At 37.1% G+C, this 27,634-nt stretch overlaps 1 protein-coding gene and 1 long non-coding RNA gene across 2 annotated transcripts in view; one reads left to right on the top strand and one right to left on the bottom strand.

Moving 5' to 3' along the window:
- Nucleotides 1-3,594: 3,594 nt before the first annotated feature.
- On the bottom strand, nucleotides 3,595-11,279 carry LOC138820773 (uncharacterized). The gene is made up of 3 exons (XR_011369979.1): nucleotides 11,256-11,279; nucleotides 10,230-10,494; nucleotides 3,595-7,805 (listed from the first exon to the last, which is right to left on the bottom strand). It is a non-coding gene; the product is annotated as an uncharacterized lncRNA (long non-coding RNA).
- Slc30a9 (solute carrier family 30 member 9) overlaps nucleotides 10,660-27,634 on the top strand; it is a 56,105-nt gene continuing 39,130 nt past the window's right edge. The window contains exons 1-3 of the mRNA XM_070012604.1: nucleotides 10,660-10,889; nucleotides 16,913-17,077; nucleotides 26,348-26,407. Of these exons, the coding sequence (XP_069868705.1) occupies nucleotides 10,796-10,889; nucleotides 16,913-17,077; nucleotides 26,348-26,407 (319 nt within the window). The 5' untranslated portion in view covers nucleotides 10,660-10,795. The remainder of the gene's footprint in view (nucleotides 10,890-16,912; nucleotides 17,078-26,347; nucleotides 26,408-27,634) is intronic.

Raw genomic sequence — 27,634 nt, 5'->3', positions numbered from 1 at the left:
AGGTGAATTTGAACACTTCATTTGTCTCAGCCTGTTACAAATCATAGAAAGTGCTATGATGTTGAAGTCAAACATGAACCTGGAAAACTGTGTTTGAAAGGTTAAACTGGGAAAAAAGAAATTACATTGGACATTTCAGCTGCTCATTGCGTCTATACCTTTTTTATCTTTAAAATGATTCACAATATCCAGCCATCAGTCAACATAGAAAAAGATACTGAGGAATGTGTTTCCCTTATAGTCACTGCCTAACAGCTAATATTGAATAATATAATGAATGTTATACAAATCTCATCTACATGGAGATTGTAATCTAAAAGGCATTATAGAAATCAGTTATATAAAAGCAGTTCTGAGCCAGGCACCAGTGGCTCACACCTATAAATCCAAGCTACTCAGGAAGCTGAGATCTGAGGATGGCAGTTCAAAGCTAGTCAGGGCAGAAAAGTCCTTAAGACAAGACTCCAATTAACCACCAAGAAGTTGGAAGTGGGGCTGTGGTTTAAGTGTTAGAGTTAGCCTGGAGCCAAAAAGCTTTTTAAAAAAAAATTTTTTTTTTTGTGAAAATACCATACAGAGGGGTTACAATTACATGGGCAAGGTAATGAGTACATTTCTTATCAAGCATTGTTGCCAAAAGGCTCTTAAGTTCCTAATTTCAAGCTCTAGAACTGGCAAAAAAAATAAAATAAAAAGCTGTTCTGATAGGTGAAAACACTATTGAGTTGTCTATGTAAACTCAAGGAATCAAAGACTAGGGTACTGTAGGTGTAGCTCACAGGTAGAAGTGTAGAGTACTTGCCTTGAATGTATGACGCCCTGGATTTGATAATTTGGTACTAAAGAACACCCATTTGTGCTTCCCTGTGCCACTGGTGATGACAGGTACAAGCCACTTTGTCCACCCATTGGCTGAGATGGAGTCTGGAGATATTTTTGCCTGGATGGCAAAAATAATCTATGCTTCTCAAGTAGCTAAAATTATAAGTTTGAGCAAATGCACCCAGCTTCATCTAACTTTTTGATAGGGCCTGGCTTTTTGCCCAGACTCTGATCTCCTATCTCTGCCTCTAAATTATCTCAGATTACAGAAGTGAAACACTGTGATCTTCTAATCTCATTCTCTTGACTAGCTAGGACTGCAGGCCTGAGCCACTGGAACCTTATGGATAGGTGATTATTCTAATAATTCTAAAGAAAGGAATCAGTGCAATGAGAAGATTAATCACATGAGATATTTAAGACTCTCATGAAAACATGCTACCTTTGCATCATGAACACACAAGTCCTGAGACCTACCCATTAACAGAGCAACTTGGAGTAGAGAAGATTGTCTCCTTTGGGAGCAAGACTCAAGGGGAGTTGCTAGTACTTTACAAAAAGCACCTCCAAAAGACCATAAGACTATGTTTATAAGTACTGTATTATATATACATAGTGAAAGGCAAACGTCACATAATTGAAATTTTTCTTCTAACCATATAATTAAAAGGGGCCAGGATATAGCTCAGTGATAAAAGAGCATAGTTCTGGTATCGATTCTTGTACAAATACCACCACAAAAATCCTATGAACAGCCTGGTAGCATGTACCTGTAACCCCTCCAGAAGACTGGGCATCATGGTAAGACTTTATCATAAACAGTATCTGCAAACCCCCATAAAAACAGTTAAGAACAGTAAAATCAATTTTGGGTGTTTTGAATATATTCAGAATACTATTTCAGCAACAATATACAAGTTATTGTATTATTGCAGCACATCACATATCATTAGAGATTGTCTTTGTCACCATGCTGTCACTACTGCCGCTCCCTAGACTGGATTAAGAGCTCATGGTGTGCATTGAATTTAGGGACAAGCTGAGATCAAAACTGACTTGCTTGTGGACTTCGTACTCTATGACTGAAAATGAAATTGTGATTGATTCTTTGGATTTTTGAGTGTATTCAATTAGTCAACATTGCAGCTCTTTCACTATAAACTGTCTCTGTGTTTTACTAATGTATATCAGTCAGTTGTCCTTTGCTGTCATATAATCCCAGAGACTGCAGCTGCACCAGCAGCAACTTGTTTTCCCTGTCTGCAGTTTGAGAAGTCCAAGATCAAGGTGCCAACCAGGGTAGGATTCATTCTGAGGCCTCTTATGGTTTGCAGGCAGCTCCCGCCTCACATAGCTTTTCCCCAGTACACATACCTTGGGACAGCGATTGCTTTCTTTTAAGTTCTGTTAGTGCTTAGGGCACCATTATGGCCTCATTTAACCCAAATGACCCTTGTAAACACAAATGCTACTTAAAATGTTTGAGATTTCTAGATTAGTGTGATTTGGCATAGTAGTGATGACATTTTGTGTGTGTGTGTGTGTGTGTGTGTGTGTGTGTAGGGCTTGAACTCAAAGCTCAAAGATAGTGCTCTACCACTTTGAGCCACAGCTCCACTTACGTTTTCTTAGTAGTTAATTGGAGATAAGAGTCTCATGGGGACTTTTCTGCCCAGGCTGGCTTTGAACTGCAATCCTCAGATCTCAGCCTGAGTAGCTAGCATTACAGGTGTGAGCCATGGATGCCCAGCTCTGACATACATTCTTACATGCATCAGATAGCATGAACTCTATAACTCTTCATTAAAAGTTTATTACTAGTTGAAAACACATTAAACTGTATGTGTTAATAACACAGAAGTATAGGTCATCAGAGTGTCTCTAAACCCTCAGAAAATTGTGTAGATGGGCCCTGGTGGCTCACGCCTGTAATCCTAGCTACTGAGGAGACTTGAGATGTGAAGATGGTGGCTCAAAGCCAGGCCAAGCCAAAAGTCCATGAGACTCTTACCTCTACCAGAAAAACAGGAGTGGTGCTGTGGCATGAAGTGGTAGAGCACTAGCCTTGAGTGAACAAAAAGCTGAGGGACAGTGCCCAGGCCCTGAGTTCAACACCCACAACCAAAGCAAAATTGTGTAAGTTATACCTTCAAAATAATAGCCACAATCAGGCTATTTTTCTTCACTCCCTTCACTTACCAAGTAGTCCATGTGACCTTCATCTCTCAGCTATTATAACTTACTCAGTTGGCTTTCTCTTATATTGGAGACAACCTCTTCCCCAGTTTTCTTTTTCTCCTCTGCATGAAATCCTTCAGTATATTCAACTACTTTGCCCTTGTACCTACAAGTGCCTTTCTTTCTCCATTCCTCTCCCCTCCCCCCCCCCTTTTTTTTTTTTGAGAAGAGTCTTGCTGCATTGCCCACTTTGGCTTTCAACTTTTGGGTTCAATTGCATCATCTCAGCCCTCATCCATTCTCCAAGTGGTTGGGACCCCAGATGCATGCTACTATGATCTCTTTCTTTTTTTTTTCATCCCTGACCTTGCTCCTAATATTTCATTTGACTTCTTGTACTCAAATAGTAGTCCAAACACATAGCCTACTGCCTGGAGTATGGTTTCCATTATGGTAGTGCAGTCCTTGGCTGGGTATAGGGTAAGCAAACTACTGGGAGCTTTATTCATAGAAATGGAATAAGGGTACAAGTCCAATGTCAGAATAAGTAGCAAGGACATAAAATAATTGGGCTATTATCTCTGACTTCTTTGTACATTCAGCAACTTTGTCAGTAGAAAGCTTACTGGCCAGTTCCAATGGCAATATTGAAGTCTTGACAACACATTGCCATTCTTTATAATCTTCAGTTTGTTTTTTGCAAGTAGGAAGCAGGTATTACTGTTAAATTATTAGACATTTAAGTTTAGAATTAACTGTCATGCGTCACAATCCGCTTGCTGAGATAACACAGATGTTACTGAGCAAGTTAATCATTTTTTTTTTTTTTTGTACTCTGGCCTCTTGACTGCAATTCATTTGTCAAAAACATGGGGGTTTAGTAGTAATAATTCTGTTGACACTTTTTTTTGGGTTAGCTTTTTGAAAAGCATTTTGTTCCTAACTTAATTTTCTTTTTTGTCTTGTTTAGTTCTTTTCGATTTATTTTCCTACCCAATTCAGTTCTTTGGCAAGTTTCATGGTTCTTATGCTCAACAAAAACTGCAGAAGAATGTGAAATATTTCAATGAGTTTACTTTTTCTTACTGTAACTAAGGCAATGCCATGGTCAGGCTGGTTAACCATTTTATAGGCACAGTTGAGGCCTCAGCCTTCAAGAGTCTACTTTCAACCTGTCAAAATCATACTTTGGACTCCCTTCTCCAAGGTCTGCTTCTTCCGAACCAAGAAATGGAGCAAGGGCAAGATTTTCTTTTCCATTCCAGTTTTTTTTATTGACATTTATGTCCAGAAATAAATGACTAAAATTTATTGAAGTTGGTAAAATTTCACAAAAATCTATTATATTCTGATTGATGTAAGACAAAATTACTTCCATTATGCTACCCAAAGAAAAGAGAGGTTAGGAAAAAGTACAGTGAAACTGATCATAACAAACTGTATTGAGTGTGTTCATGCTGTTAAACTATATGAAAGATGGCTTAGTAGGAGAGGCTGAAAATAGAGTAAGAACCTAGCTCTGTTTTATCATTTCACTTTCCTATCTCTACTCATAGAGATGGTTGAAGTTAGAAGATAGAGGATACTGCCCCCTATTCCTTTCTCTTTGATTCCCAATTTTGATGCTGATGTAGGGAAGTGGCTTCAGACACGGCCAAAGTTGGTAGGTGAAAAAAAAAAAAAAAACTAAGGTATATGTGTAAGGATTTAGGAGTTAAAAATTACACGTATACATGTGTTTGGTGAAAGCTGGTGAGCATTGTCTTTATGTAGTCAGTCGTGGGGCTTGAACTCTGGACCTGGGCGCTGTCCCTGAGCTCTTCAGCTCAAGGCTAGCACTCTATCACTTGAGCCACAGAGCCATTTCCAGCTTTTCCTGCTTATGTGGTACTGAGGAATTGAACCCAGGGCCTCATGTATGTGGGGCACTCTACCACTGAGCCACTTTCCCAGCCCCAGCATTGTCTTTAATACGTAGTGCTCAATTGTAGTCTATCAAAAGTAGCATTCAACATTTTGTTGGATGCAATTCTTTGTGAGGTGTTGCCCTGCACATTGTAGGATATTTATCAGCATCTCTGACCTTGGCCTACTAGTTGTCAGTGCTGTCGGTTACGACAGGCAAAAATGTCTCTAGATGTTGCCAAGAAGCTGCACCTAATTGAGAAGTACTGCTGCAAAGGCCTTGTGTGTACTTACAAGTTGACATATTGAATTGAAACCCCTTTGTGGAATTTAGCTGGACATTGGTGGCTCATGCCTGTGATTCTAGTTCCTCAGGAGGCTGAGATCTGAGGATTATGGTTCAAAGGCAGCTTAGTTAGGAAAGTGTGAGACTTTTATCTCTAATTTAAAAAAAAGTTCTAAGTAGAGCTGTGTCTCAAGTGGTGGAACGCTAGTCTTCAGCACAAAAGCTTAGGAACAGTGCCCAAGCCCTGAGTTCAAGACCCAGGACAGGCACAGGTGAGTAAGTTAGCGCGCGTGCACGTGTGTCCATGTACACACAAGCACAATATGTAGTTGAGGATTTGGGACTATGGTCCTTGAGCTAAGGACAGGCACTCTGGAAGGATCTCAGGGGAAGAATAATGAGGGAGTGGAATGGTGGGGATCCAGCATGTAGATTTCTAAATCAGAAGGAAAGGAGTTTAGATGCTCAGGGAGTTTATAGAGAACAACCTTTCTGCCCAGGCTGGCTTTAAACTGTTTTCAGAACTCAGATACTTGAAGAGCCAGGATTACAGTTGGTGAGCCACCAACTGTGGCTTCAGTGAGACTTTTTAAGATGGTAGATCAAATTTCATATATTTATGTAAAAACAGTATCACAGCAAATGGCTAACTGTAGTCAGCACTTGGGAGGCTGAGGCAGGAGGATTTAGGAGTTTGAAACCAGTCTAGGCTACATAGTGAGAACTTTTTTTTTTTTTTTTTAAACAACCCTAAAACAGAAGGAGGCAGGGAAAAGGGAGGGAGAAAAGAAGAGGAAAGAAAAAAGTTGAGGAAAATAGTGATATTTCTCCCAAGTTTATGTTTATTGAGAGGGAAAGAAAGTTGATCAGTTAAACTATAGGTGAGTTGAAAGTTCTCTAGGGTAAAAGTTGGATAGATTCCACAGAAATAACCTTAATCTCTTATCTGTCTCAATAAAGGAACCTACAGACTAAAGAATTAAGTTATCTAGTTCTTAAAATTTGTTTTTTTTTTTAATCTGCTTACACACATTCTGTCTCCCATAGGGATACACAGGGTCTTTAGTACACTAAATGTAGAAAGATGAAGAAAAACAATCTTGTTAAATGATATTCATGTATATTATATTGATTTCAACTTAAGAGGTACAAGCCTCCTAACTTCTGTATACAGTTCCTTTTTAAACTTCAATGCCTATAGTTATCGGCCTCCTTACTTATTGAAACTTTCCTTACAGATATGGAAACTTAGTCCTACTCAGTTAAAAGAATCTCATATTTAGTTTAAAACTTTGCTCCAAGAAAACTACATCTGTGTTCCAACTCTGCATGTACTTCTCCCTTTTCTACATGCAAGCAAAATACCCTAAGTGCCTGACTATATGAGACTACTGTCCCCTTTTTGTAGGTCACTGTGGCTTATCCAGCTTAGTGAGGAGACAGGAGGCTCACAACAGGCTACTGAAAATAAGCTCAAGCCAAAGCAGTCCACTGTGCTAATGGAGTGACATGTAGCCCTTGTTCTCTTATCAACTGGCTCCCAGTTGGCAGTGGTGAATACTGTATTCTTGTCACACACCTTTTGTCCCATGTTCTGTTTTACAGTAAGATCATAGGACTGATTTACTCTCTGTGATGCCAATTCTTTTTAGTTCTGTAGGACTAGACAGGATCCATAGTACATGTCATAAGTATTCACTGTAGTACTATCTTACTATCCTGCTTTAAAAAAAAATCACTAATATAAGACCAAATCAGCAGACTTGCTGGTTGAGCAAACATCCAAATGATGAATGGAGGCATGTCTTCTTTTTTTGACAACAACCAAAACTTTACTAGCACTATGTAATAGGTAGACATTTCTTAAACAGAACCAAAAACACACTACCAATGATGAACCACATTAAGGACTTCATCATGACTATCCAAAGGAAGATATCTATTATACATACTTATATCTATACCCAACTAGGAACTTATTTCTATAATATATAAGTATCTACACATATATAAATATATATGCACACTAGGAAAAAACATATGCATGGGTATACATATGAGTTTATATTAACCCTACTGTACTGAGTGAACTGCAGAAGGAAGTTTTAATGGAGAGGCTAGGAGGAGCTGAATAGAGTGCTAGGACCCAGGAATATTGTTATCATTGAACCATTCAGTTTTTGGAAATTGTAGAGTGAATGTAAGTTTAATAGTAGTGGAGTACTATATGGTTATTTCATATAGTAACTGCAACCAAAGAACTGCGTAATGTTGGGGAAAACCAGTCTTTGCCCTCCCCCATAACCTTCACCTAAACATACAAACAGAGTTGGAATTCCAGAACCTGAGTCTCATCCCATGTTCTCTCGTATTTTTGATGAATGAGTGGAGAAAAATCTCTTCTCTGAAAAATAAAAGTGAGAATTGGCAACTTCCTTTGAAACAATATCAACTCCATTGTTTATATATACAATGTGTCTGTGTGGATCTACTTCTAACCACAGTTGCACAGCAGTGACACCTTGAGTATTGCCAGATGATTTTCTTTTTTATCCATATGTAAGCCATTTCTTTAAAAAGTGTTGAGGTGGGAAAACTCCTTTATCCTCTAATCCTGCAGGCATAAAGAACATGACATCAACAAATATACCTGTGTTCAAAATTAAATATATTGTTGGTAAGCCACCATCTAGATAAAGCTTCTAACATTATTTTGTAATGAATCATCTAGGTCAATTTTCCATATACAACAGCCAAGTTTGTCTTGTGATCAGAATCATCACTTTCCCAAAGCTATAAAAAGGATGAAACACAGGAAAAATACTTGCTTCAAGTTTAGAATCAAATTTCTGAGCAATGTTGGAGCTTAATAGGACAGTCTTGAAGGAAAACTTTGGTGCATGAGAGAACAAATCAAACCTCACACTTTCCTATTTCTATTTCCATCTAATATTTCCCTATATTTAGGCATTATCTTTCAAATCCTCATAAAACTCAGACTATCTAAAACCATGTTGATCAATCATGTTGATCATTAAATGATGCAAAAAAAACCTGAAGAGAGACCATAGTGTTAAATCAATTCTTCTGTGAGACTTCACATTTTCTTCCGTAGGACAGTATCCACTGATTGAAAAAGTATAGTGAACTGAATACCAGTGGCTCACACGTGTAATCCTAGCTACTCCTCTGAGGATGGAGGCTCAAAGCCAGCCCAGACAGACAAATCCCAGAGATTCTGTCTCCAATTAACCAGAACAAAGCCAGAGGTGAAGGTATGGCTCAAGTGGTAGAGCACCAACCTTGAGTGAAAAAGCTAAGGCCCAGTACAGGCATATTAAAAAAAAAAAAAAGTGAGTTGGGCACTGTAATATTTAGCTGGAAGGAAATCATGGCATGGTTCTGGCGGAAGGAGTTTATCGGGGGGAGAACATACTGCTGCCTGCACAAGATGGAGGCTTGCCAGGAAGGGAAGGGAAGAAGGGGAGAAGGGTGACTTCTGGCAAGACTGGGGTTAATATAGGGAGAGGGTGGGGAGGAGTGACCGCAACAGGTGCTGACCTCAGCATCTGGGAACCTGCCAAGGTCTGAAGGAGGTGTGACCACATGTCCAGATGTGACCTCAGAGAAAGGGGAGCTAACTGCCCCCAGGTGCCAGGTGCACCGGTCACCTGGGTAAGGCAGGTGCTGGGCAGAGACTTGGGGTGGACAAGTGTGGTCAGGCATGGAAAACAAAGGGGAAGGAGAGGGAAGTCTGCGTACAGGATGGCACATAGAAAAGTGGCCCTTTCCCCAGGCAGACCTAATAGGTTCACACCTGTAATAATTCTAGCTACTCAGGAGACTCAGATCTAGAGGACTGTGGTCCAAAGCTAACCCAGGCAGAAAAATGTTAAATTCTGTCTCCAAAACAAAGCAGCAAAAGGCAGAGGTGGAGGCATGGCTCACTCGACAAGAATGCCAGTGAAGTAAGCAAACCAGATGAGCACCGGTCCTTAGTTCAAACCCCAGTACTACCAAAAGAAACGAGTAGCACTTAAGAGTGAGGTCCTTGTGCCTTAGTTTTCCTAACTTCTGGAACTTTTAAGTGTTGTGAATGGGATAATGGCCAGAAAATGAGAAAATAAGCAATGTTTTTACTACTACAATTTAAAATTATGTCTACATAAACTTTGTTCCTTCCAATAGAAAAATAGGCTCTATGATAATAGAATCCTGTTTAGTAATTACAGGGAAATGTTGCATGTGTCTCAAATACAGTAAAAAAGAAAAAAAAATCCCAGCCATGCGGCAGTGGCTCACGCCTGTAATCCTAGCTACTCAGAAGGCTGCAAGCTGGGCAGAACTACAATTAACCACCAGAAAACCGGAATTGGCACTGTGACTCAAAGTGGTAGAGCACCAGCCCTGAGTAAAAAAGCTCAGGGACAGTGCCCAGGCCCTGAGTTTAAGCCCCCACGACTAACAACAACAACAAAAAGTAAAATCCCTTAGTATGGGGCTTCTCAAAAGAATCCAATGCAAAGATAATGCCTTAAGGAACTCTCAAACTGACTAACATTTCAGCACTTGGGGAAATTTTATAAAGATAACGTGTGTGTGTGTGTGTGTGTGTGTGTGTGTGTGTGTGTGTGTGTGTACTAACATTTCAGCACTTGGGGAAATTTTATAAAGATAACCCGTGTGTGTGTGTGTGTGTGTGTGTGTGTGTGTGTGTGTGTGTGTGTGTGTGTGTGTGTGTGTGTGTGTGTGTGTGTGTGTGTGTGTGTGTGTACTAACATTTCAGCACTTGGGGAAATTTTATAAAGATAACCCGTGTGTGTGTGTGTGTGTGTGTGTACGCAAAAGTGAATACATTTCGGGGTGGTTTATCTGTTGGGAACCCGAGTTTTGAAATCGCTACACATTTAATGCATCATGAACATGTAATACTTCTACCTTCATTAGGACAGACCAGAATCAGACGAGGTTACTGGGATTACAGACGCGGGCCAGTCACCGGTAAGGCAAAGGCGTGACACTTAACACGTGTACTTGCCTCCACGTTCGCAATGGGCGAGGCGTCGCGAGTTCGGAGAGCACTGAGACCGAGTCAACCTCAGACTGGGCTGGTCTCCGGGGGAGAGAGGCTCACGAGACCGGCGTCTTCCTTTCCAGCCATTTTCCCACGTCCGGCCTCGAAGCCCCAGCTCCGCGCCACATTCAGAAGCAGCCGGCGCCACCGGAAGCTGCCGCCTCTCCCGCGTTTCCCGGTGGCTAAGATGCAGACAACTTCGCTAGACGTTCCGCAGGCAAACGCAACGCTACAGGGACAGAAAAAGAAAAAAATCACAAGGCAGCTACCACCGTCCCCCCGTCACGCGTGGCACCCCCGACCGGCCCGCAAAAAGCGGGCCCCGCGTGGGCGCTCCGCGGGTGACGTCACTTCCTCCAGCTCCGACTCGGGCGATGGCCAATGACGTCGTCGCTTCCGGGTCTCTGAGGTCACGGGCCCCGGCGCCCGATGTAGGTGCTCGGCGGTGTCCGGTCTATGGAGTCAGTTGGCGCGGGAGACGGCGCGGAGGCAGGAGGTGGTGTCCGAGTTGGGGCCTCTGCGCCTCCAGGATGTTACCGGGCTTGGCCGCCGCCGCAGCCCACAGATGTAGCCGGCTGCCTCTGTGCTGCAGGGCTGCGGCCCGTGGCTCGGGCGACCGCCAGGGTGAGTGTCCCGCGCCGGCCACCGGCTCCGCGGATCCCGGAGGGGCCCGTCCGGGCCCGGCGTCTCGGCGCCTGGTCTCCGGCGGCTTGTCGCCTTGCTTCCCCCCACCCCCTGCCCTCCCTGGAACCCGCCTTTCCGGCCTCTACCTCTACAGGTCAGCCTGTCTGTCCCGTAGTAATGCCCGACAGGTAGCCTGACCCTGAGGGCGACCCTAACATGGACACCTTCGCTGCCCTCTTCTTTGTCTCGAACTAGAGGTACGTGCGCCTCGCGGCGGCCGGGGATGACCGCCTGCACAGCTGGAAATGGCAGGTTCTGCAAAGTCCCAGCTTTTTTTGGGGGGGAGGGGGGAGCTCCTGGACTCACTTTCGTTTAGCACTTGGGGCCGAGATATCCATCCGTGCGTTGCCCCCCTTCTTTTTTCCCCTCGTAATTCCTATTTGCTTTGAATCTCCTAAAAGACGAGGCGGGAGCGTCACTTATCAACGATCTTAAAAAACAAAACAAAACGTGTGAGCGCGTCCCAGAATCCTGGAATGAGCTCATTGGGACCGCAGAAGAAATCAACTCTGTCATTACCATTGAACAGCAGTCTTTTTTTTGGTGAGCAGTGTCTATTGGAACTCGAATCCAGAAAATAAAAGGAGGTAGATGAAAATTTCCATCTCTGTCGACATTCTTTTTCTGAACTCAGATTTAAGTGGTCCGAAAAGTTCCAAAATGACATTGGGCTTGTAAATTCTGTTCTGATTTACCTCCCATTTTGCTATTCACGTACCCTTCATTCTTGGGACTAGCACAGTATCTACACAAGCATTCTCAAAAATTCATATTTGAAAAATTTGTAACATGTTTGTCACCAACAGAAGTCATAAGTTGCAGCACTCATGGTTTTTAAGTGGCACAGTTGTTATAAACTATGCTATGCGAGCAAAATATCTTTTATGATAAATGAAAAAGCCGGCTCTTGAACATTTTAAGCGAATTTATTGTAGCATATTGGCAATATACCAGGTTGCCTTATGAGCAGAGTGAATCATCTAGTTATATCCTGTACTCTTAATATCCTAAATGAATTTTTTTAACATAACTGCTGCTAACCAAGCAATTTTGACATTTTATACTAAAATTATAGTGACTAGTACAACTTGTCTTTCAAGTATTGATAAAAGGAGTAGAAATAGTGTAATTTGTAATCCATATTCTCCAAAACTGTCATGTCAAAAATTATTTGCTGTTTGTCTCATCTGTCTGTGAAACTGGGATAATAATTGATTATCTCAATAGAATGACTTTGAAAAGATCTTTGGAATGTTTATTAACAACAAAAAATCATATTTCATACCTAGATTAAAAATGACCTTGTTTGTGGAATGTAGTTTTAATATCTGAAACATTTGAAAAAGCAGTTATAATCACAGTAAAATTTAAAAACAAATTAGAAAAAAACTGCTGTTCAAGTTGCGTGCATGTGAAAAGATTAATTAAGCACTTTTGAGGGAAATTTTAAAAGCATTTTTCTTTGAAAAAGTTTTACTTTTATATCTTAACATGCCTGTGTGTCTAGGAAAGTCTTCTAAAGAATAATGATGGGAGGGGTGATATTGCTCAAATTGTACTCAGATATTGGCATGTTGAATTGAAAGGCCTTTGTCCAGCTATTTAAAGGTAATAAGAAGAAGAAACTGTGGGAAATAATTACTTGATTTGAATACTTAAGATGAGAAACACAAAGGCAAAAAAAAAAAAAAAAAGAAGATCGTATTCAAGAGCAGCACTGTCAAAAAGAAAAAAAAGGGTTCCATCTATAGCTAAAGTTGCCTAAAAGTCATATTACAAAAGCAATAATAGATCATATTGTTTTACCTGGTGTATTATTTCAGTATAGTCACTAAAAAGTTATTATCTTCTCTTTGTATTGCCTTCAAAATCGAAGGTATATTTTACACTTAGAGCATGTGTACTAACCACACTCGATAATACAACACAGTGTAGGTTCAGTTAATATACCAAATTTATAAAGAATTTTTAGAACCAATGAACATTTCAGTAGGAAAATGGGCAAAGGCTTGAATGAGAAGTCCACAGAAAAGTTCCAGTGGCCAATAGAAATGCAAAAATATTCCACGCTTATTAAAAAGTATGGGCATTTTACTACTGCCTATCTTGTATTGGATTAACTTTTTGTAATGATGATACTGTTTCTTGAAGGTGCAGGAAGATAGCTCTTATTACTTATTTGGAACACAGGTGAACAATATTTTGGGAATTCATTCTTTGTCTTGCTTTTTTTGTATTTTTTGTGTTTCTATGAACATGAACTGTAGTAGGTAATAACTGACACAATAGTTGGGAGGGAGGGGACAAGTAGTGATCAGTAGCAGTAGTGGTCTGTAGAGGTGCAGAGACCATAACAGTAAATTAGCAGCAGATACTTGTGACTAGATCTGTGATTATTGTCACTGATAAGATACTAGCAATTCCACTATCTTTGCTGAAAAACAGTTCTTACAAATGCAGAAATAAAAAAAGTCCTTGCTTATGGGCACAGGTGGCTCAAGCCTGCAATCTTAGCTACTCAGGAGGCTGAGATCTGAGGATTGCAGTTCAAAGTCAGCCCAGGGAAGGAAAATCCGTGAGACTCTTAACTCCAACCAGAAAACTGGAAGTGGTGCTGTGACTCAAAGTATTAGAGTTCTAGCCTTGAGCAAAAGAGGTCAAGGACAGTAATCAGGCCATGAGTTCAAGCCCTACAACTGACAAAAAAGTCCTTGCAAAGGTTGGTAGAACAATAAGTGCCACACAAAAGACTATGATCCTGTATATATGTATAGCTTATTCTAGATGTCACTATAAAGAAGAGCATTAATACTAGGTAATATTTTTACTTTTTTATGCCAGTAATTAATTATTGAATTAATCAATCCACTAAGTCACTCAATAAAATGGTTGTTTCCACCACTGTGAATAGATATTTTTACTTAGTCAAATGTAGTCCTGTATAGAATATAGAATGTATTTGTATAGAACATAAACAATTTTTAATCTTGTATTAACCATTAAATATATACTTTCAAAGTTTCTGCTACCTGAAATTCTCCTGAAGTTAGAAATAGGCAGCAAAGGAGCTAAGACTACTAAAATAGTTCACAAGAATATGAAGAATTCTTTTTGCCCATACGCACGAGCATTGTCTAAAACATGTCTTCTTTGTAGTAGTTAGGCCCTGCCACCACTCTGCTTGGCTGAGTTCACAAATCTTTTGTAGCCTGTAGCTTTCCTGTCACTTCTCTGGCTCTCTTCTCCTGCTAATTAAAACCTTACTCTACTGCCATAGCTACTGCTGCTGCCATAGGCACTTGGTTTCGTGGTTTGCTTCTGCCCCCAAAGTTTCCTCCCTTCTTGAGTCCAAAATTTGAAGACTGATTGTTGTAGTTGCCAAAATCATTGTAGCTTCCACCACCTCCAAAACTGCTACCATCATTACCAAATCCATTGTAGCCATCCCAACTGTATTTTCCAGGACTGTATTTGTGACTAATTGTATAACAGGTTATTTTAGTTTCTGTTCTGTGGAAAGTGTAAAGTATTCCAACAAAAAGGTTTTAATGTAGACTTTTTTTTTTTTTTCGTTTTTGCACCCATGTTGTTGCTTGCTAAATGTAATGGTGTGATCATGATGCTGAATAAATATGTCTTTTTAAAAAAATGTGCTGTGTAAAGTTAGTCTACTCTGAAGCCATCTTGGTAGACTTGCCCCAACAGTGTGGAGTTAGAATTACATCAGAGTGGTGCCAAATTTCATTTGAAACCTACTCGAAACTACTTGGGTTCAGATGCCATTGTTTTCAGAAATAAACCTTGGTGTCATTAACTGACAGTTACTGTGACATTGATGAAATTTACCATTGACAGGGTGACTCAAGCAAAGTCATGGAATTTTATTTGGTTATGAAAACAATGGTTGGTACATCCTGTGCAATATCTAAATTGAATAATGGTACCAGAAAAAATGATAGATGAGAATGAGACTTGTGTAGTATCCATTATCATGTGTAATCAAGATCGATTTAATTTTCTGGGAAAAAAAAAGAATTTAAAGAGACCCCCCCCCCCCCCCCACACACACACATTGGCCCAAAAATAGGAGAGTTTGAGCATTACTCAGGATATTGAATAAAATGCATTAAAATATATCAAATAATGTTTGAATCTTTGAAATTATAACTGTATATAAACTAAATATGCAGTGATGACTGCAATATGTATGTAATAAGCTTAGCTTTTTGGAGAACTGGTAAATAAAAGGGAAGAAAAGCACCTTGACTTGTCTATGTAAATGATACTAGTAGGTAACAAAATAAATGAAGGGAATTTTGTGATATTCTGAATAATAAATGAAGGAATAAAAATATTTCTGTTGTGTAACTAAGTGAATAAATATTTCTAGGCACTGAGCAACAATAGACGCTACTAACAAAGTTGGGGTGGGCGAGTGTGCCTAGTGCTGGAAATCATACCTAGAACATTCTAGACAAGCATTTTACCACTGAGCTACATCCAAGCCTGCAGTCTGTAGCTCTTGATAAGAACCTTCATCTCTACTTAAGGGGCATTAGAAGAGGGTGTTTTTCTCTGAACCTGAATTTAAATAATGGCTTTATACTAACTAATTGATTTATAGAAGATTTGGAAGAGCAGGACAAACAACACTATGGGAATTTAACCAGCAAAATTTAGACTACGAATCTACAGTGACAAAAATTCAAGACTAATAACTTTATTTTTAAAATGCTGTGTGTGTGTGTGTGTGTGTGTGTGTGTGAGTGTGTGTGTATGTGTGTGTGTGTGTGTGTGGTTTGAAAGAGAGAAAGAAAGAAAGAGTGTGCGAGAGCAAGAGTGCACGCTGTGGCTCAAGTGCTTGAGAAAAAAAGCTCAAAAGATAGCACCCAGAACTGAAGAAAGAGATGGAAGGAAGGAAAGGAAGGAGACAGGAAGGGAGGGAGGACATTCTGTAGCTTAATGAGACTTAAACACATCTCTGTCCATCATGCTATATAGACTGCTTAGATATGGTCACATGAAAACAGAAAAATTATAATAATTGAAAGTGAGGGTATTTGATTTTAAGGACTTTTATTTAAAAAGATTGTCCCAGACATACTGAAAAAATTATAAATAAGATTGTATGTTCAAGATTTGCTTCCTATTAATATATTGATGTAAAGCTATCAATGCAGGAAGAGCTGAGACAAGATTGGCCATAAGTTGAAAATTGTTGAATATAGGCATTATGTGGAAGTTTATTGTATTTGTTCTATCTTTGCATATGGTCGAACTTCAATAAACATTTTAAAAATATCTTGAAAAATATAGCATCAAGTCATGCAAACAAGTCCTCTTCAGAGGAAGGAATTTTAGACCAGAGTAATCCTCCTTTAAATGTCTTAACAAAAACTGTATTTTATCAGTAGGTGGGAAAAAAAAGATGTTGGCAAATTGTCCTTGTTAGGTTGTAATTATAAAAGATACTTTTAATAGTGCTGACAAGTCAGAACACCAATGGCCATAGTTAAGGTGCTTTTCCTAAAACGTAAGTTTCTTAGGAGACTCTGTTAGCCCTTCTTCATTAGTTACCCAAAATACAAAAATCAAGTGCTTTGTCACCAGGTTCTCTTCCACACCTCAGCCTCTTGAATAACAGGATTACAGATATGACTCACTGGTACCTGGCTTTGTAAAAACAAAAACAAAAACAAAAAACATGCAGGTAACATACAAAATAAAGAATATCCTATGTTATATATATATATATACATATATGAATAGCTGGCTATGAATGCATATGTATATTTTATGCATATAAAATATGTATTTAAGATTTACAAACTAGAGAAATGAAGTGTCTGTATTTTTTCTTTATAAAATATGATCCCTGTATAACTTAGATACCTCCAATGAAGAAGATGACTAGTTAATTGCACACTTGGTAGTCAGTTTGAAATTAATTTTTCTTCTTTTAGGATTGCGGAATTTAGTGACATTTGGAAGCCTTTCATACATGGTTCCCTATAGTCACCCACAGATTTGTACAGTCAGTCAAGTAAAGTTGTATTCTACAAATGTCCAGAAAGGACAGGGATTACAAACTCTCAAAGTTGAAAAAAGACCATCATTTGATGAAACAGGTATGTATAAATTTTCTTAAATTTTTTTCCATACACCGAAATAATTTGTAAGATTAGTTGTTCCTAGAGTATATGATAGAAATTATTTCTAAAACTATTAGGACCTATCTGTTCTTTGTGGGGACTGCTATACTGCTGATGTAATTTCTATAATTTTTCTATTTCTTTTTTTCCCCAAATATCTTAGTTCTGTATTTTTTTTCCTAGGAATTTATACACTTAAAATTCTTTTTTAACTGGGCGCTGTTAGCTCATGCCAGTAATCCTAGCTACTCAGGAGGCTGAGATCTGAGGATTGCAGTTCAAAGCCATCTTGGGCATGAGACTCTTATCTCTAGTTAACCACCAGAAAACTGGAAGTGGCACTGTGGCTCAAGTGGTAGAGGGCTAGCCTTGAGCTGAAGAACTGAGGGACAGTGCCCATGTCCAGAGTTTAAGCCCCACCACCACCACCACCAACAAGATTCTTATTTACAGGCATAAAGTTCTCTTAATAGTAAATATTAACAGCAAATATATATACATATATATATATGTATATATATATATACACCATTTTTTAAAATTCCTAATTAATGTTTTCCTTTAGATCTTTTTTCCCCTCAGCTCTGGGCTTTGAACTCCAGTTATTGCACTTGTTACGCTGACACTCTGGTTTTTGCTGTTAGTTCAGGATGGGGGTCTTCTGAACTTTTCTGTCCATATTGGCATTGAACCTCAATCCTTCCATTCTCAATCTCCTGAATAGCTATGATTATAAGCACTTACCAGCTTTTTGTTTAATTTTGCCAGGCTTTTTCTATTATTTTTCAGGTTCTTTTTTTGTTGTTGTTTTTACTTGAGCCATTATAGTATGTTTATTTCCTATTAATTTCTACTCATTTTTTAGTGTTGAATATTAAAATTCTACTACAAAATTATTTCTGGCCACAAAAATTGAACAAATAGGCACTAAATAGTTTATTCCTGTCATCAGCAGTACATAAAACATACACTATCATTGACTGGCCCATAACACTAAAATCTACTAGAACACATTAAAATCTACTAGAACATAATATTAACTGACAGCAGCATCTCAGAAATTTTTACATATGTATATATACATATATATATATATACACACACATAATACACAATCCATATTCAGCCATTTTCACATTTTTCAGTACATACAGTTGCAGTTTATTATAGTCACCTGAGTTGTTGCTCTTTAGAGCAATATTAAAACTTCTACCCAGAATTTAGTTTTGTAAAGTTCTGCTTACCAGAAATATTCTCAGAAAAAAATGAATGCTGTTAGCTGGGTGTCAGTGGCTCATGCTTATAATGCTAGCTACTCAGGATGCTCAGATATAAAGATCAAGGTTCAAAGCTAGCCAGGCAGAAAATTCCCCATGAGACTCTTATCTCCAATTAACTACTGAAAAACTGGAAGTGATGCTGTGGCTCAAGTAGTAGAGCACTAGCTTTGAGTATAAAGAAGTTCAGCAACAGCACACAGGCCTCTCAGTTCAAGCTACACAACTGACAAAAAAAATTCTCTCTTTAAAATAATTTACACTTTGAAGATTCTAATACAATATACTGATGCCTAAAGTATTTTCTAACATGATTACTGTTCTCTCTTTAATTTTTATTGCTTATAGTTTTTAATATATTCTTATTTCCATTTTGATTCTGCTTTGACTTTTGAGTTATTAAAGTATGTTTTTACATTTCCAGATGAATTTTTCTATGTACTAAACTTAATTTTATTATTTTAAAATATTTATTTGATTAAGTCATGAAATTTGTTGAGCCTAATGTCCTGTTGTGTCATTTGGTAATTTTTTCTATCTTTTCATTTTTGTTTTAATTAGCATACACAAGTGGTACAATGGCCCATAAGTGGTACAATATGTGACTTTACACACATACAATATACTCCAGCAGACGTATCCCTTTCATCAATATCCTTTGTCCTCCCTCCTAGTTTATTAGAGAAATTTCAATAGGTCTTGTCTATTTTTATATACACATGTAAAACACATCAGTCATATTCACCTTATCCAGCTTCTGTTGTTCCTCTTCCTCTTGCTTGTAGAGCCTTGTTTTCTTTCCTAGCACTCTTTTTTTCATCATGGTATTTTGCATGTGTATGTATTTTAACCCAAATGACTCCCTCTACCCCATGTTGTCCAACATTTTTCAGTTAGAGTCCTGTTCTAAATAATCCTCATGTACTTTAAAATAAAATAGTGTGTGTGTGTGTGTGTGTGTGTGTGTGTGTGTGTGTGTGTGTGTGTGTGTGTGTGTGTGTGTGTGTGTGTGTGTGTGTGTGTGTGTGTGTGTGTTTTATCAGTCATGGGACTTGAACTCTGGGCCTGAGCACTCCTTAGTAGCTAGGATTACAGGCGTGAGCCACCAGCACCTGGCAATAATGTATATTTTTGATTGCTAAGGAAAGATATATATATATATATATATATATATATATATATATATATATCCTTTTAAAAGCTGTATATCCTTTTAAAAGTCAATTATTGAAATAGAATGTATAGCTTCTATGTGTGTTTGAAAGTCATATTAAATGTCTATAATTCTAATTCAAAGTCTAAAGATATTTTTAAGTTCCTTTTGAATAATATAAAGAACTTGAATGCTTAAATTCTGATTACCCTTTACAACTTACTATTTGTTCACTAGTATTTTGTATTTATTTTACTTTTTCTATTCTATAAAATATACATTGTTAGTTGCTTTGATTTATCCAAATCTTTGGTAATTACTCTTCTTATTTCTCTTATCTTTCTGTCTGATTATGCATCCTATTGAAGTTTCTTTAAGTGAAGTTATATGAGGATATTTTTACAGAAAGTCACGTTTAAGATGCTATTCCAAGCTGGACACTGGTGGTTCCCATTTGTTTACTTGCAAGGCTAAGATCAGGAAGACTGGCTCAAAGCCAGCCTGGGCATTCATGTAGGATGTCCTTCTCACCAATAGATAGGAGGAGCAGTGTGTATGATTGTCATCACAGCTGCATAGAAGGCTGATATTAGGAGGATCATTGTTTCCACAGCCTCGGGAAAAATTTGTGAGACTCTGAGATACAGTTTAAAATAGGCAGATCATTATTCAAGTGTGCACCTGGGCAGTACTAAAAAGGTTTGGAGGCAGTGGTAGAGTGCCTGCCTAGCAAATACAAGCCCTTGAATTTAAATAATTTAAATCCCAGCACTCCCAAAAAGAAAAAGAAAAGAGAAAAGATGTCTTCTGGGTTCCATTGTTGCTGTTGTTAAGTGAGTCATCATGCTTTTGTTCTTGTATTTTTATTCTTGTATCTTTTCTATCTGATTGTCTATTAAAATTGGATTAATTTTATTTTGAATGTAAATGGCAGTTTTACTACCATGAAGTTTCTTGACAAGTGTGTCTTTGCATTTTTTCTGCTTGAGATTTGTTGGGGTTCCTGTATCTGACAATTGAATTTTCCTACCATTTTGGAATTCTGTAATTCTCTGTTATCTTTCCAACTATTATTTCTTTATATTTATCTCTTATTTCTTTCTGGAAATCTAATTCAAAATATGTTAGGTCTTTTTGGGGGCCTTGCATGAACTAGGAAAGCTCTACCCACTGAACCTAATCCCCAGCCTCTATTCATTTTTTTTGCTTCATTTTCAATATCCCTAAATATCGCTATCATATTTCCTATTTCTTTTGTCTTTCTGATCTGCATTCCAGATTATTTCTACAGGAGTACTTAGTTCACTTATTTTCTCCTTTAGTTGTTTGTACTCTTTATTGGTTGATCATACTGTTAGTTTCATTATATAATATATAATTTCATTGCTTGAAATTTTTTCCATTGTGTTGTGTATGTCTCTTATTCCTTGCTTATATTTTTCAAACTTCTCATTTATTACTTTTAGATATGTTAAGTGTGGCTATTTTGTAAAATTCTGTTGTGTGAATTCTTTGGGGTTCTTATCCCTTTTCCTCCCTTTATTACAATTATAACAATGCCATAGCTATGTTTTGTAACTGAATTGATCAATTTCCATGTAGTTTTTGTATCTGATAAGGATTTGAGGTTTATATATATTGAAGTTGCTCTCACCTAGAGCTTTTCATTTACTTCTTTTAAACTGGGAGAAAACTGTGCTTTTGTAAAAATGTGGTGCTAGAGCTTGAACCTAGAGCATTGCACATGCTAGGCAAGTGCTGCATTCCCAAATTCATTTATTGACATGAATTGAGACCACACATTTAGATGAGAGGAGCTGACTTGTCATAAGATTTCAGTGATTTCTCCCACCTCCCCCATTACTTACAATCTAAGTAGAGAGATGTGTGTCCTTACTGTGTGTATTATTTACTTCTAGTTCCCAATCACACGATGTTGTAGTTTTTATGTGGGTGTCTTCTTTTAGACACCCACATAAGTGGGTATTAGTGTGCTCATTTATTTTGTGTAGGTCCTTATTTCACTTGTTTTTGCACTCTTCGTATCATTTTTGGGCAGATTAAGGATGTAGTTCTTTGTTAGTTTTTGGTGGCATTAGAGTTTGAACTCAGGCTAAGATTTGCAAGGCAGGCACCTTACCACTTGAGTCATGCTTTCAGCCCTTTTTAATCTCTTTATTTTTGAAATAAGGTCTCACTTGTCCAGGTTAGCCTGGACCATGATCTTCCCAAGAAAAAAATCTCCCTAATATGACAGGCATGAATTACCATACCCAGCTTTTTCTATTGAATACAATCCTCCACCTTTTACCTTCCACCTAGCTGGGATTACAGGCCTGTACCTGTACCTTTAGTTGGTTTGTTCTCACTAACTTGCCAGGCTGGCCTCAAACTACAATTTTATCTTTAATTCTCATCTCTGCTGGGCAGAAGTGTTTTTTAAATCACTCAATCTAAAGTACCATTGGTCTTTAAAGTTATCCTAATTTAATTTTCTTCATAGGTAACAGTCCTGACTAATATTTTCAGTGTTTTATTTGTTCATCTTCTACTGGTAAGTCTCATAACAGGAGGAACTCGACTAAAGTAGTGATTATACTTGAGATGATACACAGAGATGATACTCGAAGTTACGGATGTTTCAGACAATGCAGAGTGTAAATTAGGGTGAGGAGATAAGATATTCTGGTACAAATTTCCCAAATCAGTATGAAATAGCTAGAGCTTGCAAAGTAGAGTTAGAATTGCTGTAGTTAGTAAAATACCAAGTGGTAAATGGTATCAGATAAGAGTACTTGAATAATAATAAACATTCCAAAGCCAGCTTTCCTTGAGTTGGATTTTTTTTACAGCAGATTTTCTTGATTCCTTGAGAAAACTTATTCATGTTAAAGTTAACATTTTCTCAAGGAATCAAGAAAATCTGTTTTTCATCCTCTCTTTGGGCTTAACTGTAGCCAGTTTCTTCTAGGATAAGTAACTAGGTTATTATAGGAGGAAGGAATGGAGAATAATGAGAATTAAACATGTTTATTAAAGCATTATAAAAGAAAAACATGAAGTAATATTATTATGGACAAAATGTCTTATAAATACATTTCTCAATAAAAATATTGTTGATTTGACTATACAGAATTTTTTAAATTGACTTTCATTGTTGCATCTCTTTTTATTTGCTGACTGGAATAAAAACATTAATTTTCTTATATTAGGAATACACTGCTTATTGACAGTTTTATTTTGGGCTCTTATTTTTCATGATTTGCCTTGGCCAGATTAGACCTTTTTAGCCATCAGATAGATACCAAGTAATTGCTTGATTGAAAAATGCTTTGTATTCTTGAAGAGTTTGAGGTTGACTTTTGAATAATTCAAGTCACATAATAAACTCAGGAACAGCTCATTAAGAAGCAAAGACTTGCTAAGGCATCCTTAAATTTTTAAGGAGCATTTAGATGTTTTAAATTTTAGTAAAATTAGTTTTAATTTTGTTAATGACACCAGATGTATGGCAAACAGCCAGGATTTGCATGTAAAACAAATGTCTAGAGCTAGTTATGGGTGGAATATCTTGATTATTTGTTAAAATTATTTGTACTTGAGCAATGCAATGTGAATTTATTAAGGTAGTGATTTGTGCAAAATAAGTATTCATACATGTGTTTGAGCCATTTACTCACCTTCTTGTTTATGCGTTGTAACACTGTATATTTAGTAACTCTAGACAGTTCATGATAAGAACATTCAGAAGTTTCCATCTTAGAGCAACTCATTTTATGTGATTTGCTTGAACAGTCATTGTGGAAAGGGACTTTTTCCTGGAATTTTTAAAAGTAGTTTTCAGTCATTCAGATTCTAGTTGAGTGTTCAAAACTTGCTGTTTTACTTTGACCCTTCCCTTTTTGCTTCCCTGCTCTCTGTTCCTCAACATTGATAAGTAGATTTGGGGGGGAAGGGGAGAGACAAGATTCTTTTGTTTGTTTATTTTATTTTTGTAGCCTAGGCTGGCATCAAATTCATATTCTCTTGCTTCCTCATAAGGTGAAGATAATGGTACCTATGATAGGTTAGATTGGTTTGTGGGTATTAATACATATGAAGCATGTAGAATAATACACACCACATGCTTAAGTGTCAAGTAAATGTTAGCTATGATTTACCTGTACTTAAACTGAAATTTTTTATTGAATGATGATACAAATTTTAATAAGTCAAAAGTGTTTCTAAGGGTGACATTTTTATTACAAAGCATTTGATATATATGCATTGTAATATTCTTGAATAATTTAGAAAAAATAAAATCAGTCTCTTGAGAATTTACCACTTAACATAAGCACCTTCTCTTCTTGATCTCATCCTCTTCACATCTCTATTTCCTGTGTATCCATGTCCCTTGATTAGATTAAAAAAGGGAAGTGGGTACAGAAATAGCATTATATGTTTGATTGACTCTCAAATTGTTTTGACTGGTTTTCAACTTTGTTGTGGTGACTTTTTTTGTGATTTACTTTTTTCATTAAATTTTGTTACTAAGATTTCAATTGGTATATGTGCCTGTTCATTTTTAGGGTGTTTTGCGTAAGTTAATTCATGTCAAATGCTTGGAATTGTGCTTGGCACATAGTAAGAACTCAAAAAAGATAGCCAGGATATGTTTATTATTCACCACAGTGTAAAATGATGAATGAATATGTTTGTTTGTGCACTTCCTTGTTGATGGGCGTTTGGGTTGCTTCCAGTATGTAACAACAGAGAGGAATGTGGCTCTTAATATCTATGTGCTTCTCTTATGTCATTGTACAAGGCTTTCTTAAAGTTAAATATGTTGACCTCAAATTATGGGGTCATAAATTTCATGTTAGATAGTGCCAACTTCTTCTTTTTAAAAGTACATTATTGATATTATAGAGGTGATATACAGAGGGGTTACATTTACATGCATCAGGTAATAAGTACATTTCATGTTGTATAGTATCATCTGTTCCGTCATTCTCTCCCATTCCCTCCCTCCTATCTCCACCTACAAGTTGTACAGTTCACTTTTACCAATGTGCAGCTCCATTGCTGCACTTTCTCACCCTTTTTCCTCAGATTCTTTGCCCTACCTCCACCCTCCCACAGATAACGCATGTGAATATACTGTATATAAGGTAAAGAATATAAAATCATCAGAAAAGGAAAAAAACAAAAATTTAAAAAAGTCCTTTGTTTCCAGTCAACTTTTTTAATGTACCTTTTTTAACCAAGTTAATTATGCTTGTTTAAATTTTCAACAGCAATGTATATATTTCCATTGTTGTATACTTTTGGTAAGGTATTCTGATATTTATACTTTTCCTAACTTAAGAGTTCTAAAATGGCTTTGTTTGGGCTGTATTAATTTAATTAATTTTAATGTATTTATTAGTTTATTTTATTTGGGTTGAATTATTGATAACTTTTTGTTTGTTTTGTAGTCATGGGGTCTTGAACTCTGGGCTTTGGCACTGTCCCTGTGCTCTTCAGCTCAAGGCGAGCACTCTACCGCTAGAGCCACAGCGCCACTTCCGGTTTTCTAGTGGTTTATTGGAGATAAGAATCTCTTGGACTTTCCTGCCTGGGCTGTCTTTGAACCTTGATCCTCAGATCTCAGCCTCCTGAGTAGCTAGGATTACAGGTGTGAGCCACCGGTGCCCAGCTAATAACATTTTCAAGTTTATTGGTTATTTATATATCTTTTTGTATCTGAGATTGGTTGCTCATTTCACTATATTTTATTGATTTGGAGGAGTTTGTTAGTCTTGATACTAATTCTTTGTTGATTTTGTTTGTTGAATTATCTTCTCCCAGTTTGAGGTTTTTTTTTTAATTAGACTCTTTTGTGATCACGTATTTTGAATTTAATTTTTTATTTTTAACTGTTATTATAGGTAATATATAAGGGAGTTACAGTTATATAAGTCAGGTAATAAATACATTTCTTTTTGGACAATGTCACCCCTTTGAATTTTTATTTAGCAGAAATTATCCTCTGTGTATGTATGTGTGTGTGTGTGTATGTGTGTTCTTATCTTTAAGAAATCTTTTTTTTTTTTTTTTTTGCTTGAGGTTAGACTATAGTCCCAGCATCCTGGAGGCTGAGGCAGGAAGATAGTGAGCTCAAGGTAGAGTGTGAGCTAGTTAGTGAGATCCTCCAAGAAACAGAGGGGGCGGGGCGGGGGAGGGAGAGAGAGAAACAGAGAGAGAGAGACACAGAGAGAAAGCTCTTTCTTTACCACAAAAATGTTCTGTGTTATTCTATATTATTGTCTACTGTGAGGTATATACATGCATTAATATTTAAGCAAGTAATTTCCTAGGATTGCATTTTGGTGAGTAGAAATCTGTACAGTTGTTTCCTCATCCTTCCTTCACTGAAGTGTCTTAAGTGGAAAAATTCTGCATCCTTGTTTCCATGTTTTAAAGGAATATATCTATACTCTCACCACTGAATGCAGTGTTTGTTATGGGTTTATTAGTCTTAAAGGAAATTTGTCTTTATCATAGCTTTGCATGGATTTGATTCTATTAAATCCTTTTTCTTTAGTTCCTGAAACAATTCTGTGATTTTGTCCCTTAATTGAAGAAGGTAATAAATAGCTTCTATAATGTTTAACTCTCTTTTGAAATATTTACTACTACTTTAGGTCATTTAGGATTGACCCATAATGACCTGGGACATATTATCATGTCCCAGATAGACATTTTACACATTTGCTAGATTAAGTCGGCTAATATTGTTATATATTTATATGAAAGCAGGCTTTCAATGTAAACTTGTTTTAATACACATTACAGCAGAAAATATAGGTGCAGAACTCAAAGCTCCACTTAAGCAAGAACCTCTCCAAGTAAGAGGTAAGTATATTTTATAATAGCTTTTTTGTTATATTGGCATATATATTGGAGGACTTTTTCTAGTTACATTAAGTGTAAGAATATACTTCTAATTTGCTTTTATTTAATAGATTATAAAGAAATATTTGTAAGCTGTTTTTCTACAACTGCTTTATGATTTTTAGAAAAGTAAGGTGATTACCAAAGGCCTACCTGTATTGTCCTACAACTTGTTCAAAATCAGGTTGTGTGGGCCATACATGTCTGACTTCTAGGAATAATTGAGTACTCAAAGTACACAGGACTACTAGAATTAACAAAGTACTCAAAGCTGTTATGTGTTTCCAAAGTAGCTGTTTTTATTGATGTAGTAGCTCACTGTACATAGCAGCACTGTTGCCTTGATGTCAGACAAAACTAGATTCAGTTTGTAGTTCTTGAGTTTAGCAGTTGTCTGACCTTGGACAATTTATTTAACTTCTTTGAGCCTTAGTTTTCTGTTCTAAAAAATGGAAGAAAATGAGGACGGACCTTTTTCTAGGGTAACTTTGGAAATTACACAGTTATATTTAAAACAATCAATACTGATCAGGATGTAATGGCACATGGATGTAATCCTTGCATTCTGGAGGCTGAGAAATGAGGACCTCAAGTACAAGGCCATCCTTGGCCTCCAAAAAAAGGATTATAAATATTAAATTAACCATCATTATCACCAGTAATCTATGTCAGGGTAGGCCAATACAAAGTTTTAGCTGCTTTAAAGAAATTGCTTTAACTTTTTTTTGGTAATATTTTAAAGGAGATATGCAATTATTTTTTTAGCTCCAGAAATATCTGGATTTTGGTTTTAGGGTTCTTAGAGTAAGGCAGGTTTGAGGCATGAAACATGCTTTTTGCAGATTTTTGCAGATTTCTTTTTGAAATATAAATTTCATTATATAGTTGGCTTTTTTTCAGATAACATTTTGATTTTATATTGAACTTTATTTTTTCAAATATTCTTATTAAATATGAATTTGCACATTTAGTTAATGTATTTTAAGAGTACTTTTTGCTTGCTGAAGTGGTGTTAGGTTTAACTTTGTTCTTTCAACTTGTAAGTAGAACAGAAAACTAAGAAATAAGTAGCATAAAAATGGGTGAATAGGTGACAATTTTAAACAGAATACATGGGTTTTTATTGTTTTGCTCTTGCTGTATTGATGTCTCCTTAAGTTGTTTATCTCTATCATGTGACTAGAGGTT

The sequence above is a fragment of the Dipodomys merriami genome, unplaced genomic scaffold, assembly GCF_024711535.1.
Source record: "Dipodomys merriami isolate MVZ:Mamm:240054 unplaced genomic scaffold, mDipMer1.0.p SCAF_9, whole genome shotgun sequence".
NCBI classification, from domain to species: Eukaryota; Metazoa; Chordata; class Mammalia; order Rodentia; family Heteromyidae; genus Dipodomys; species Dipodomys merriami.
The sequence above is the reverse complement of the archived record's forward strand: the minus strand, read 5'-3'. Positions and strand labels throughout refer to the sequence as shown.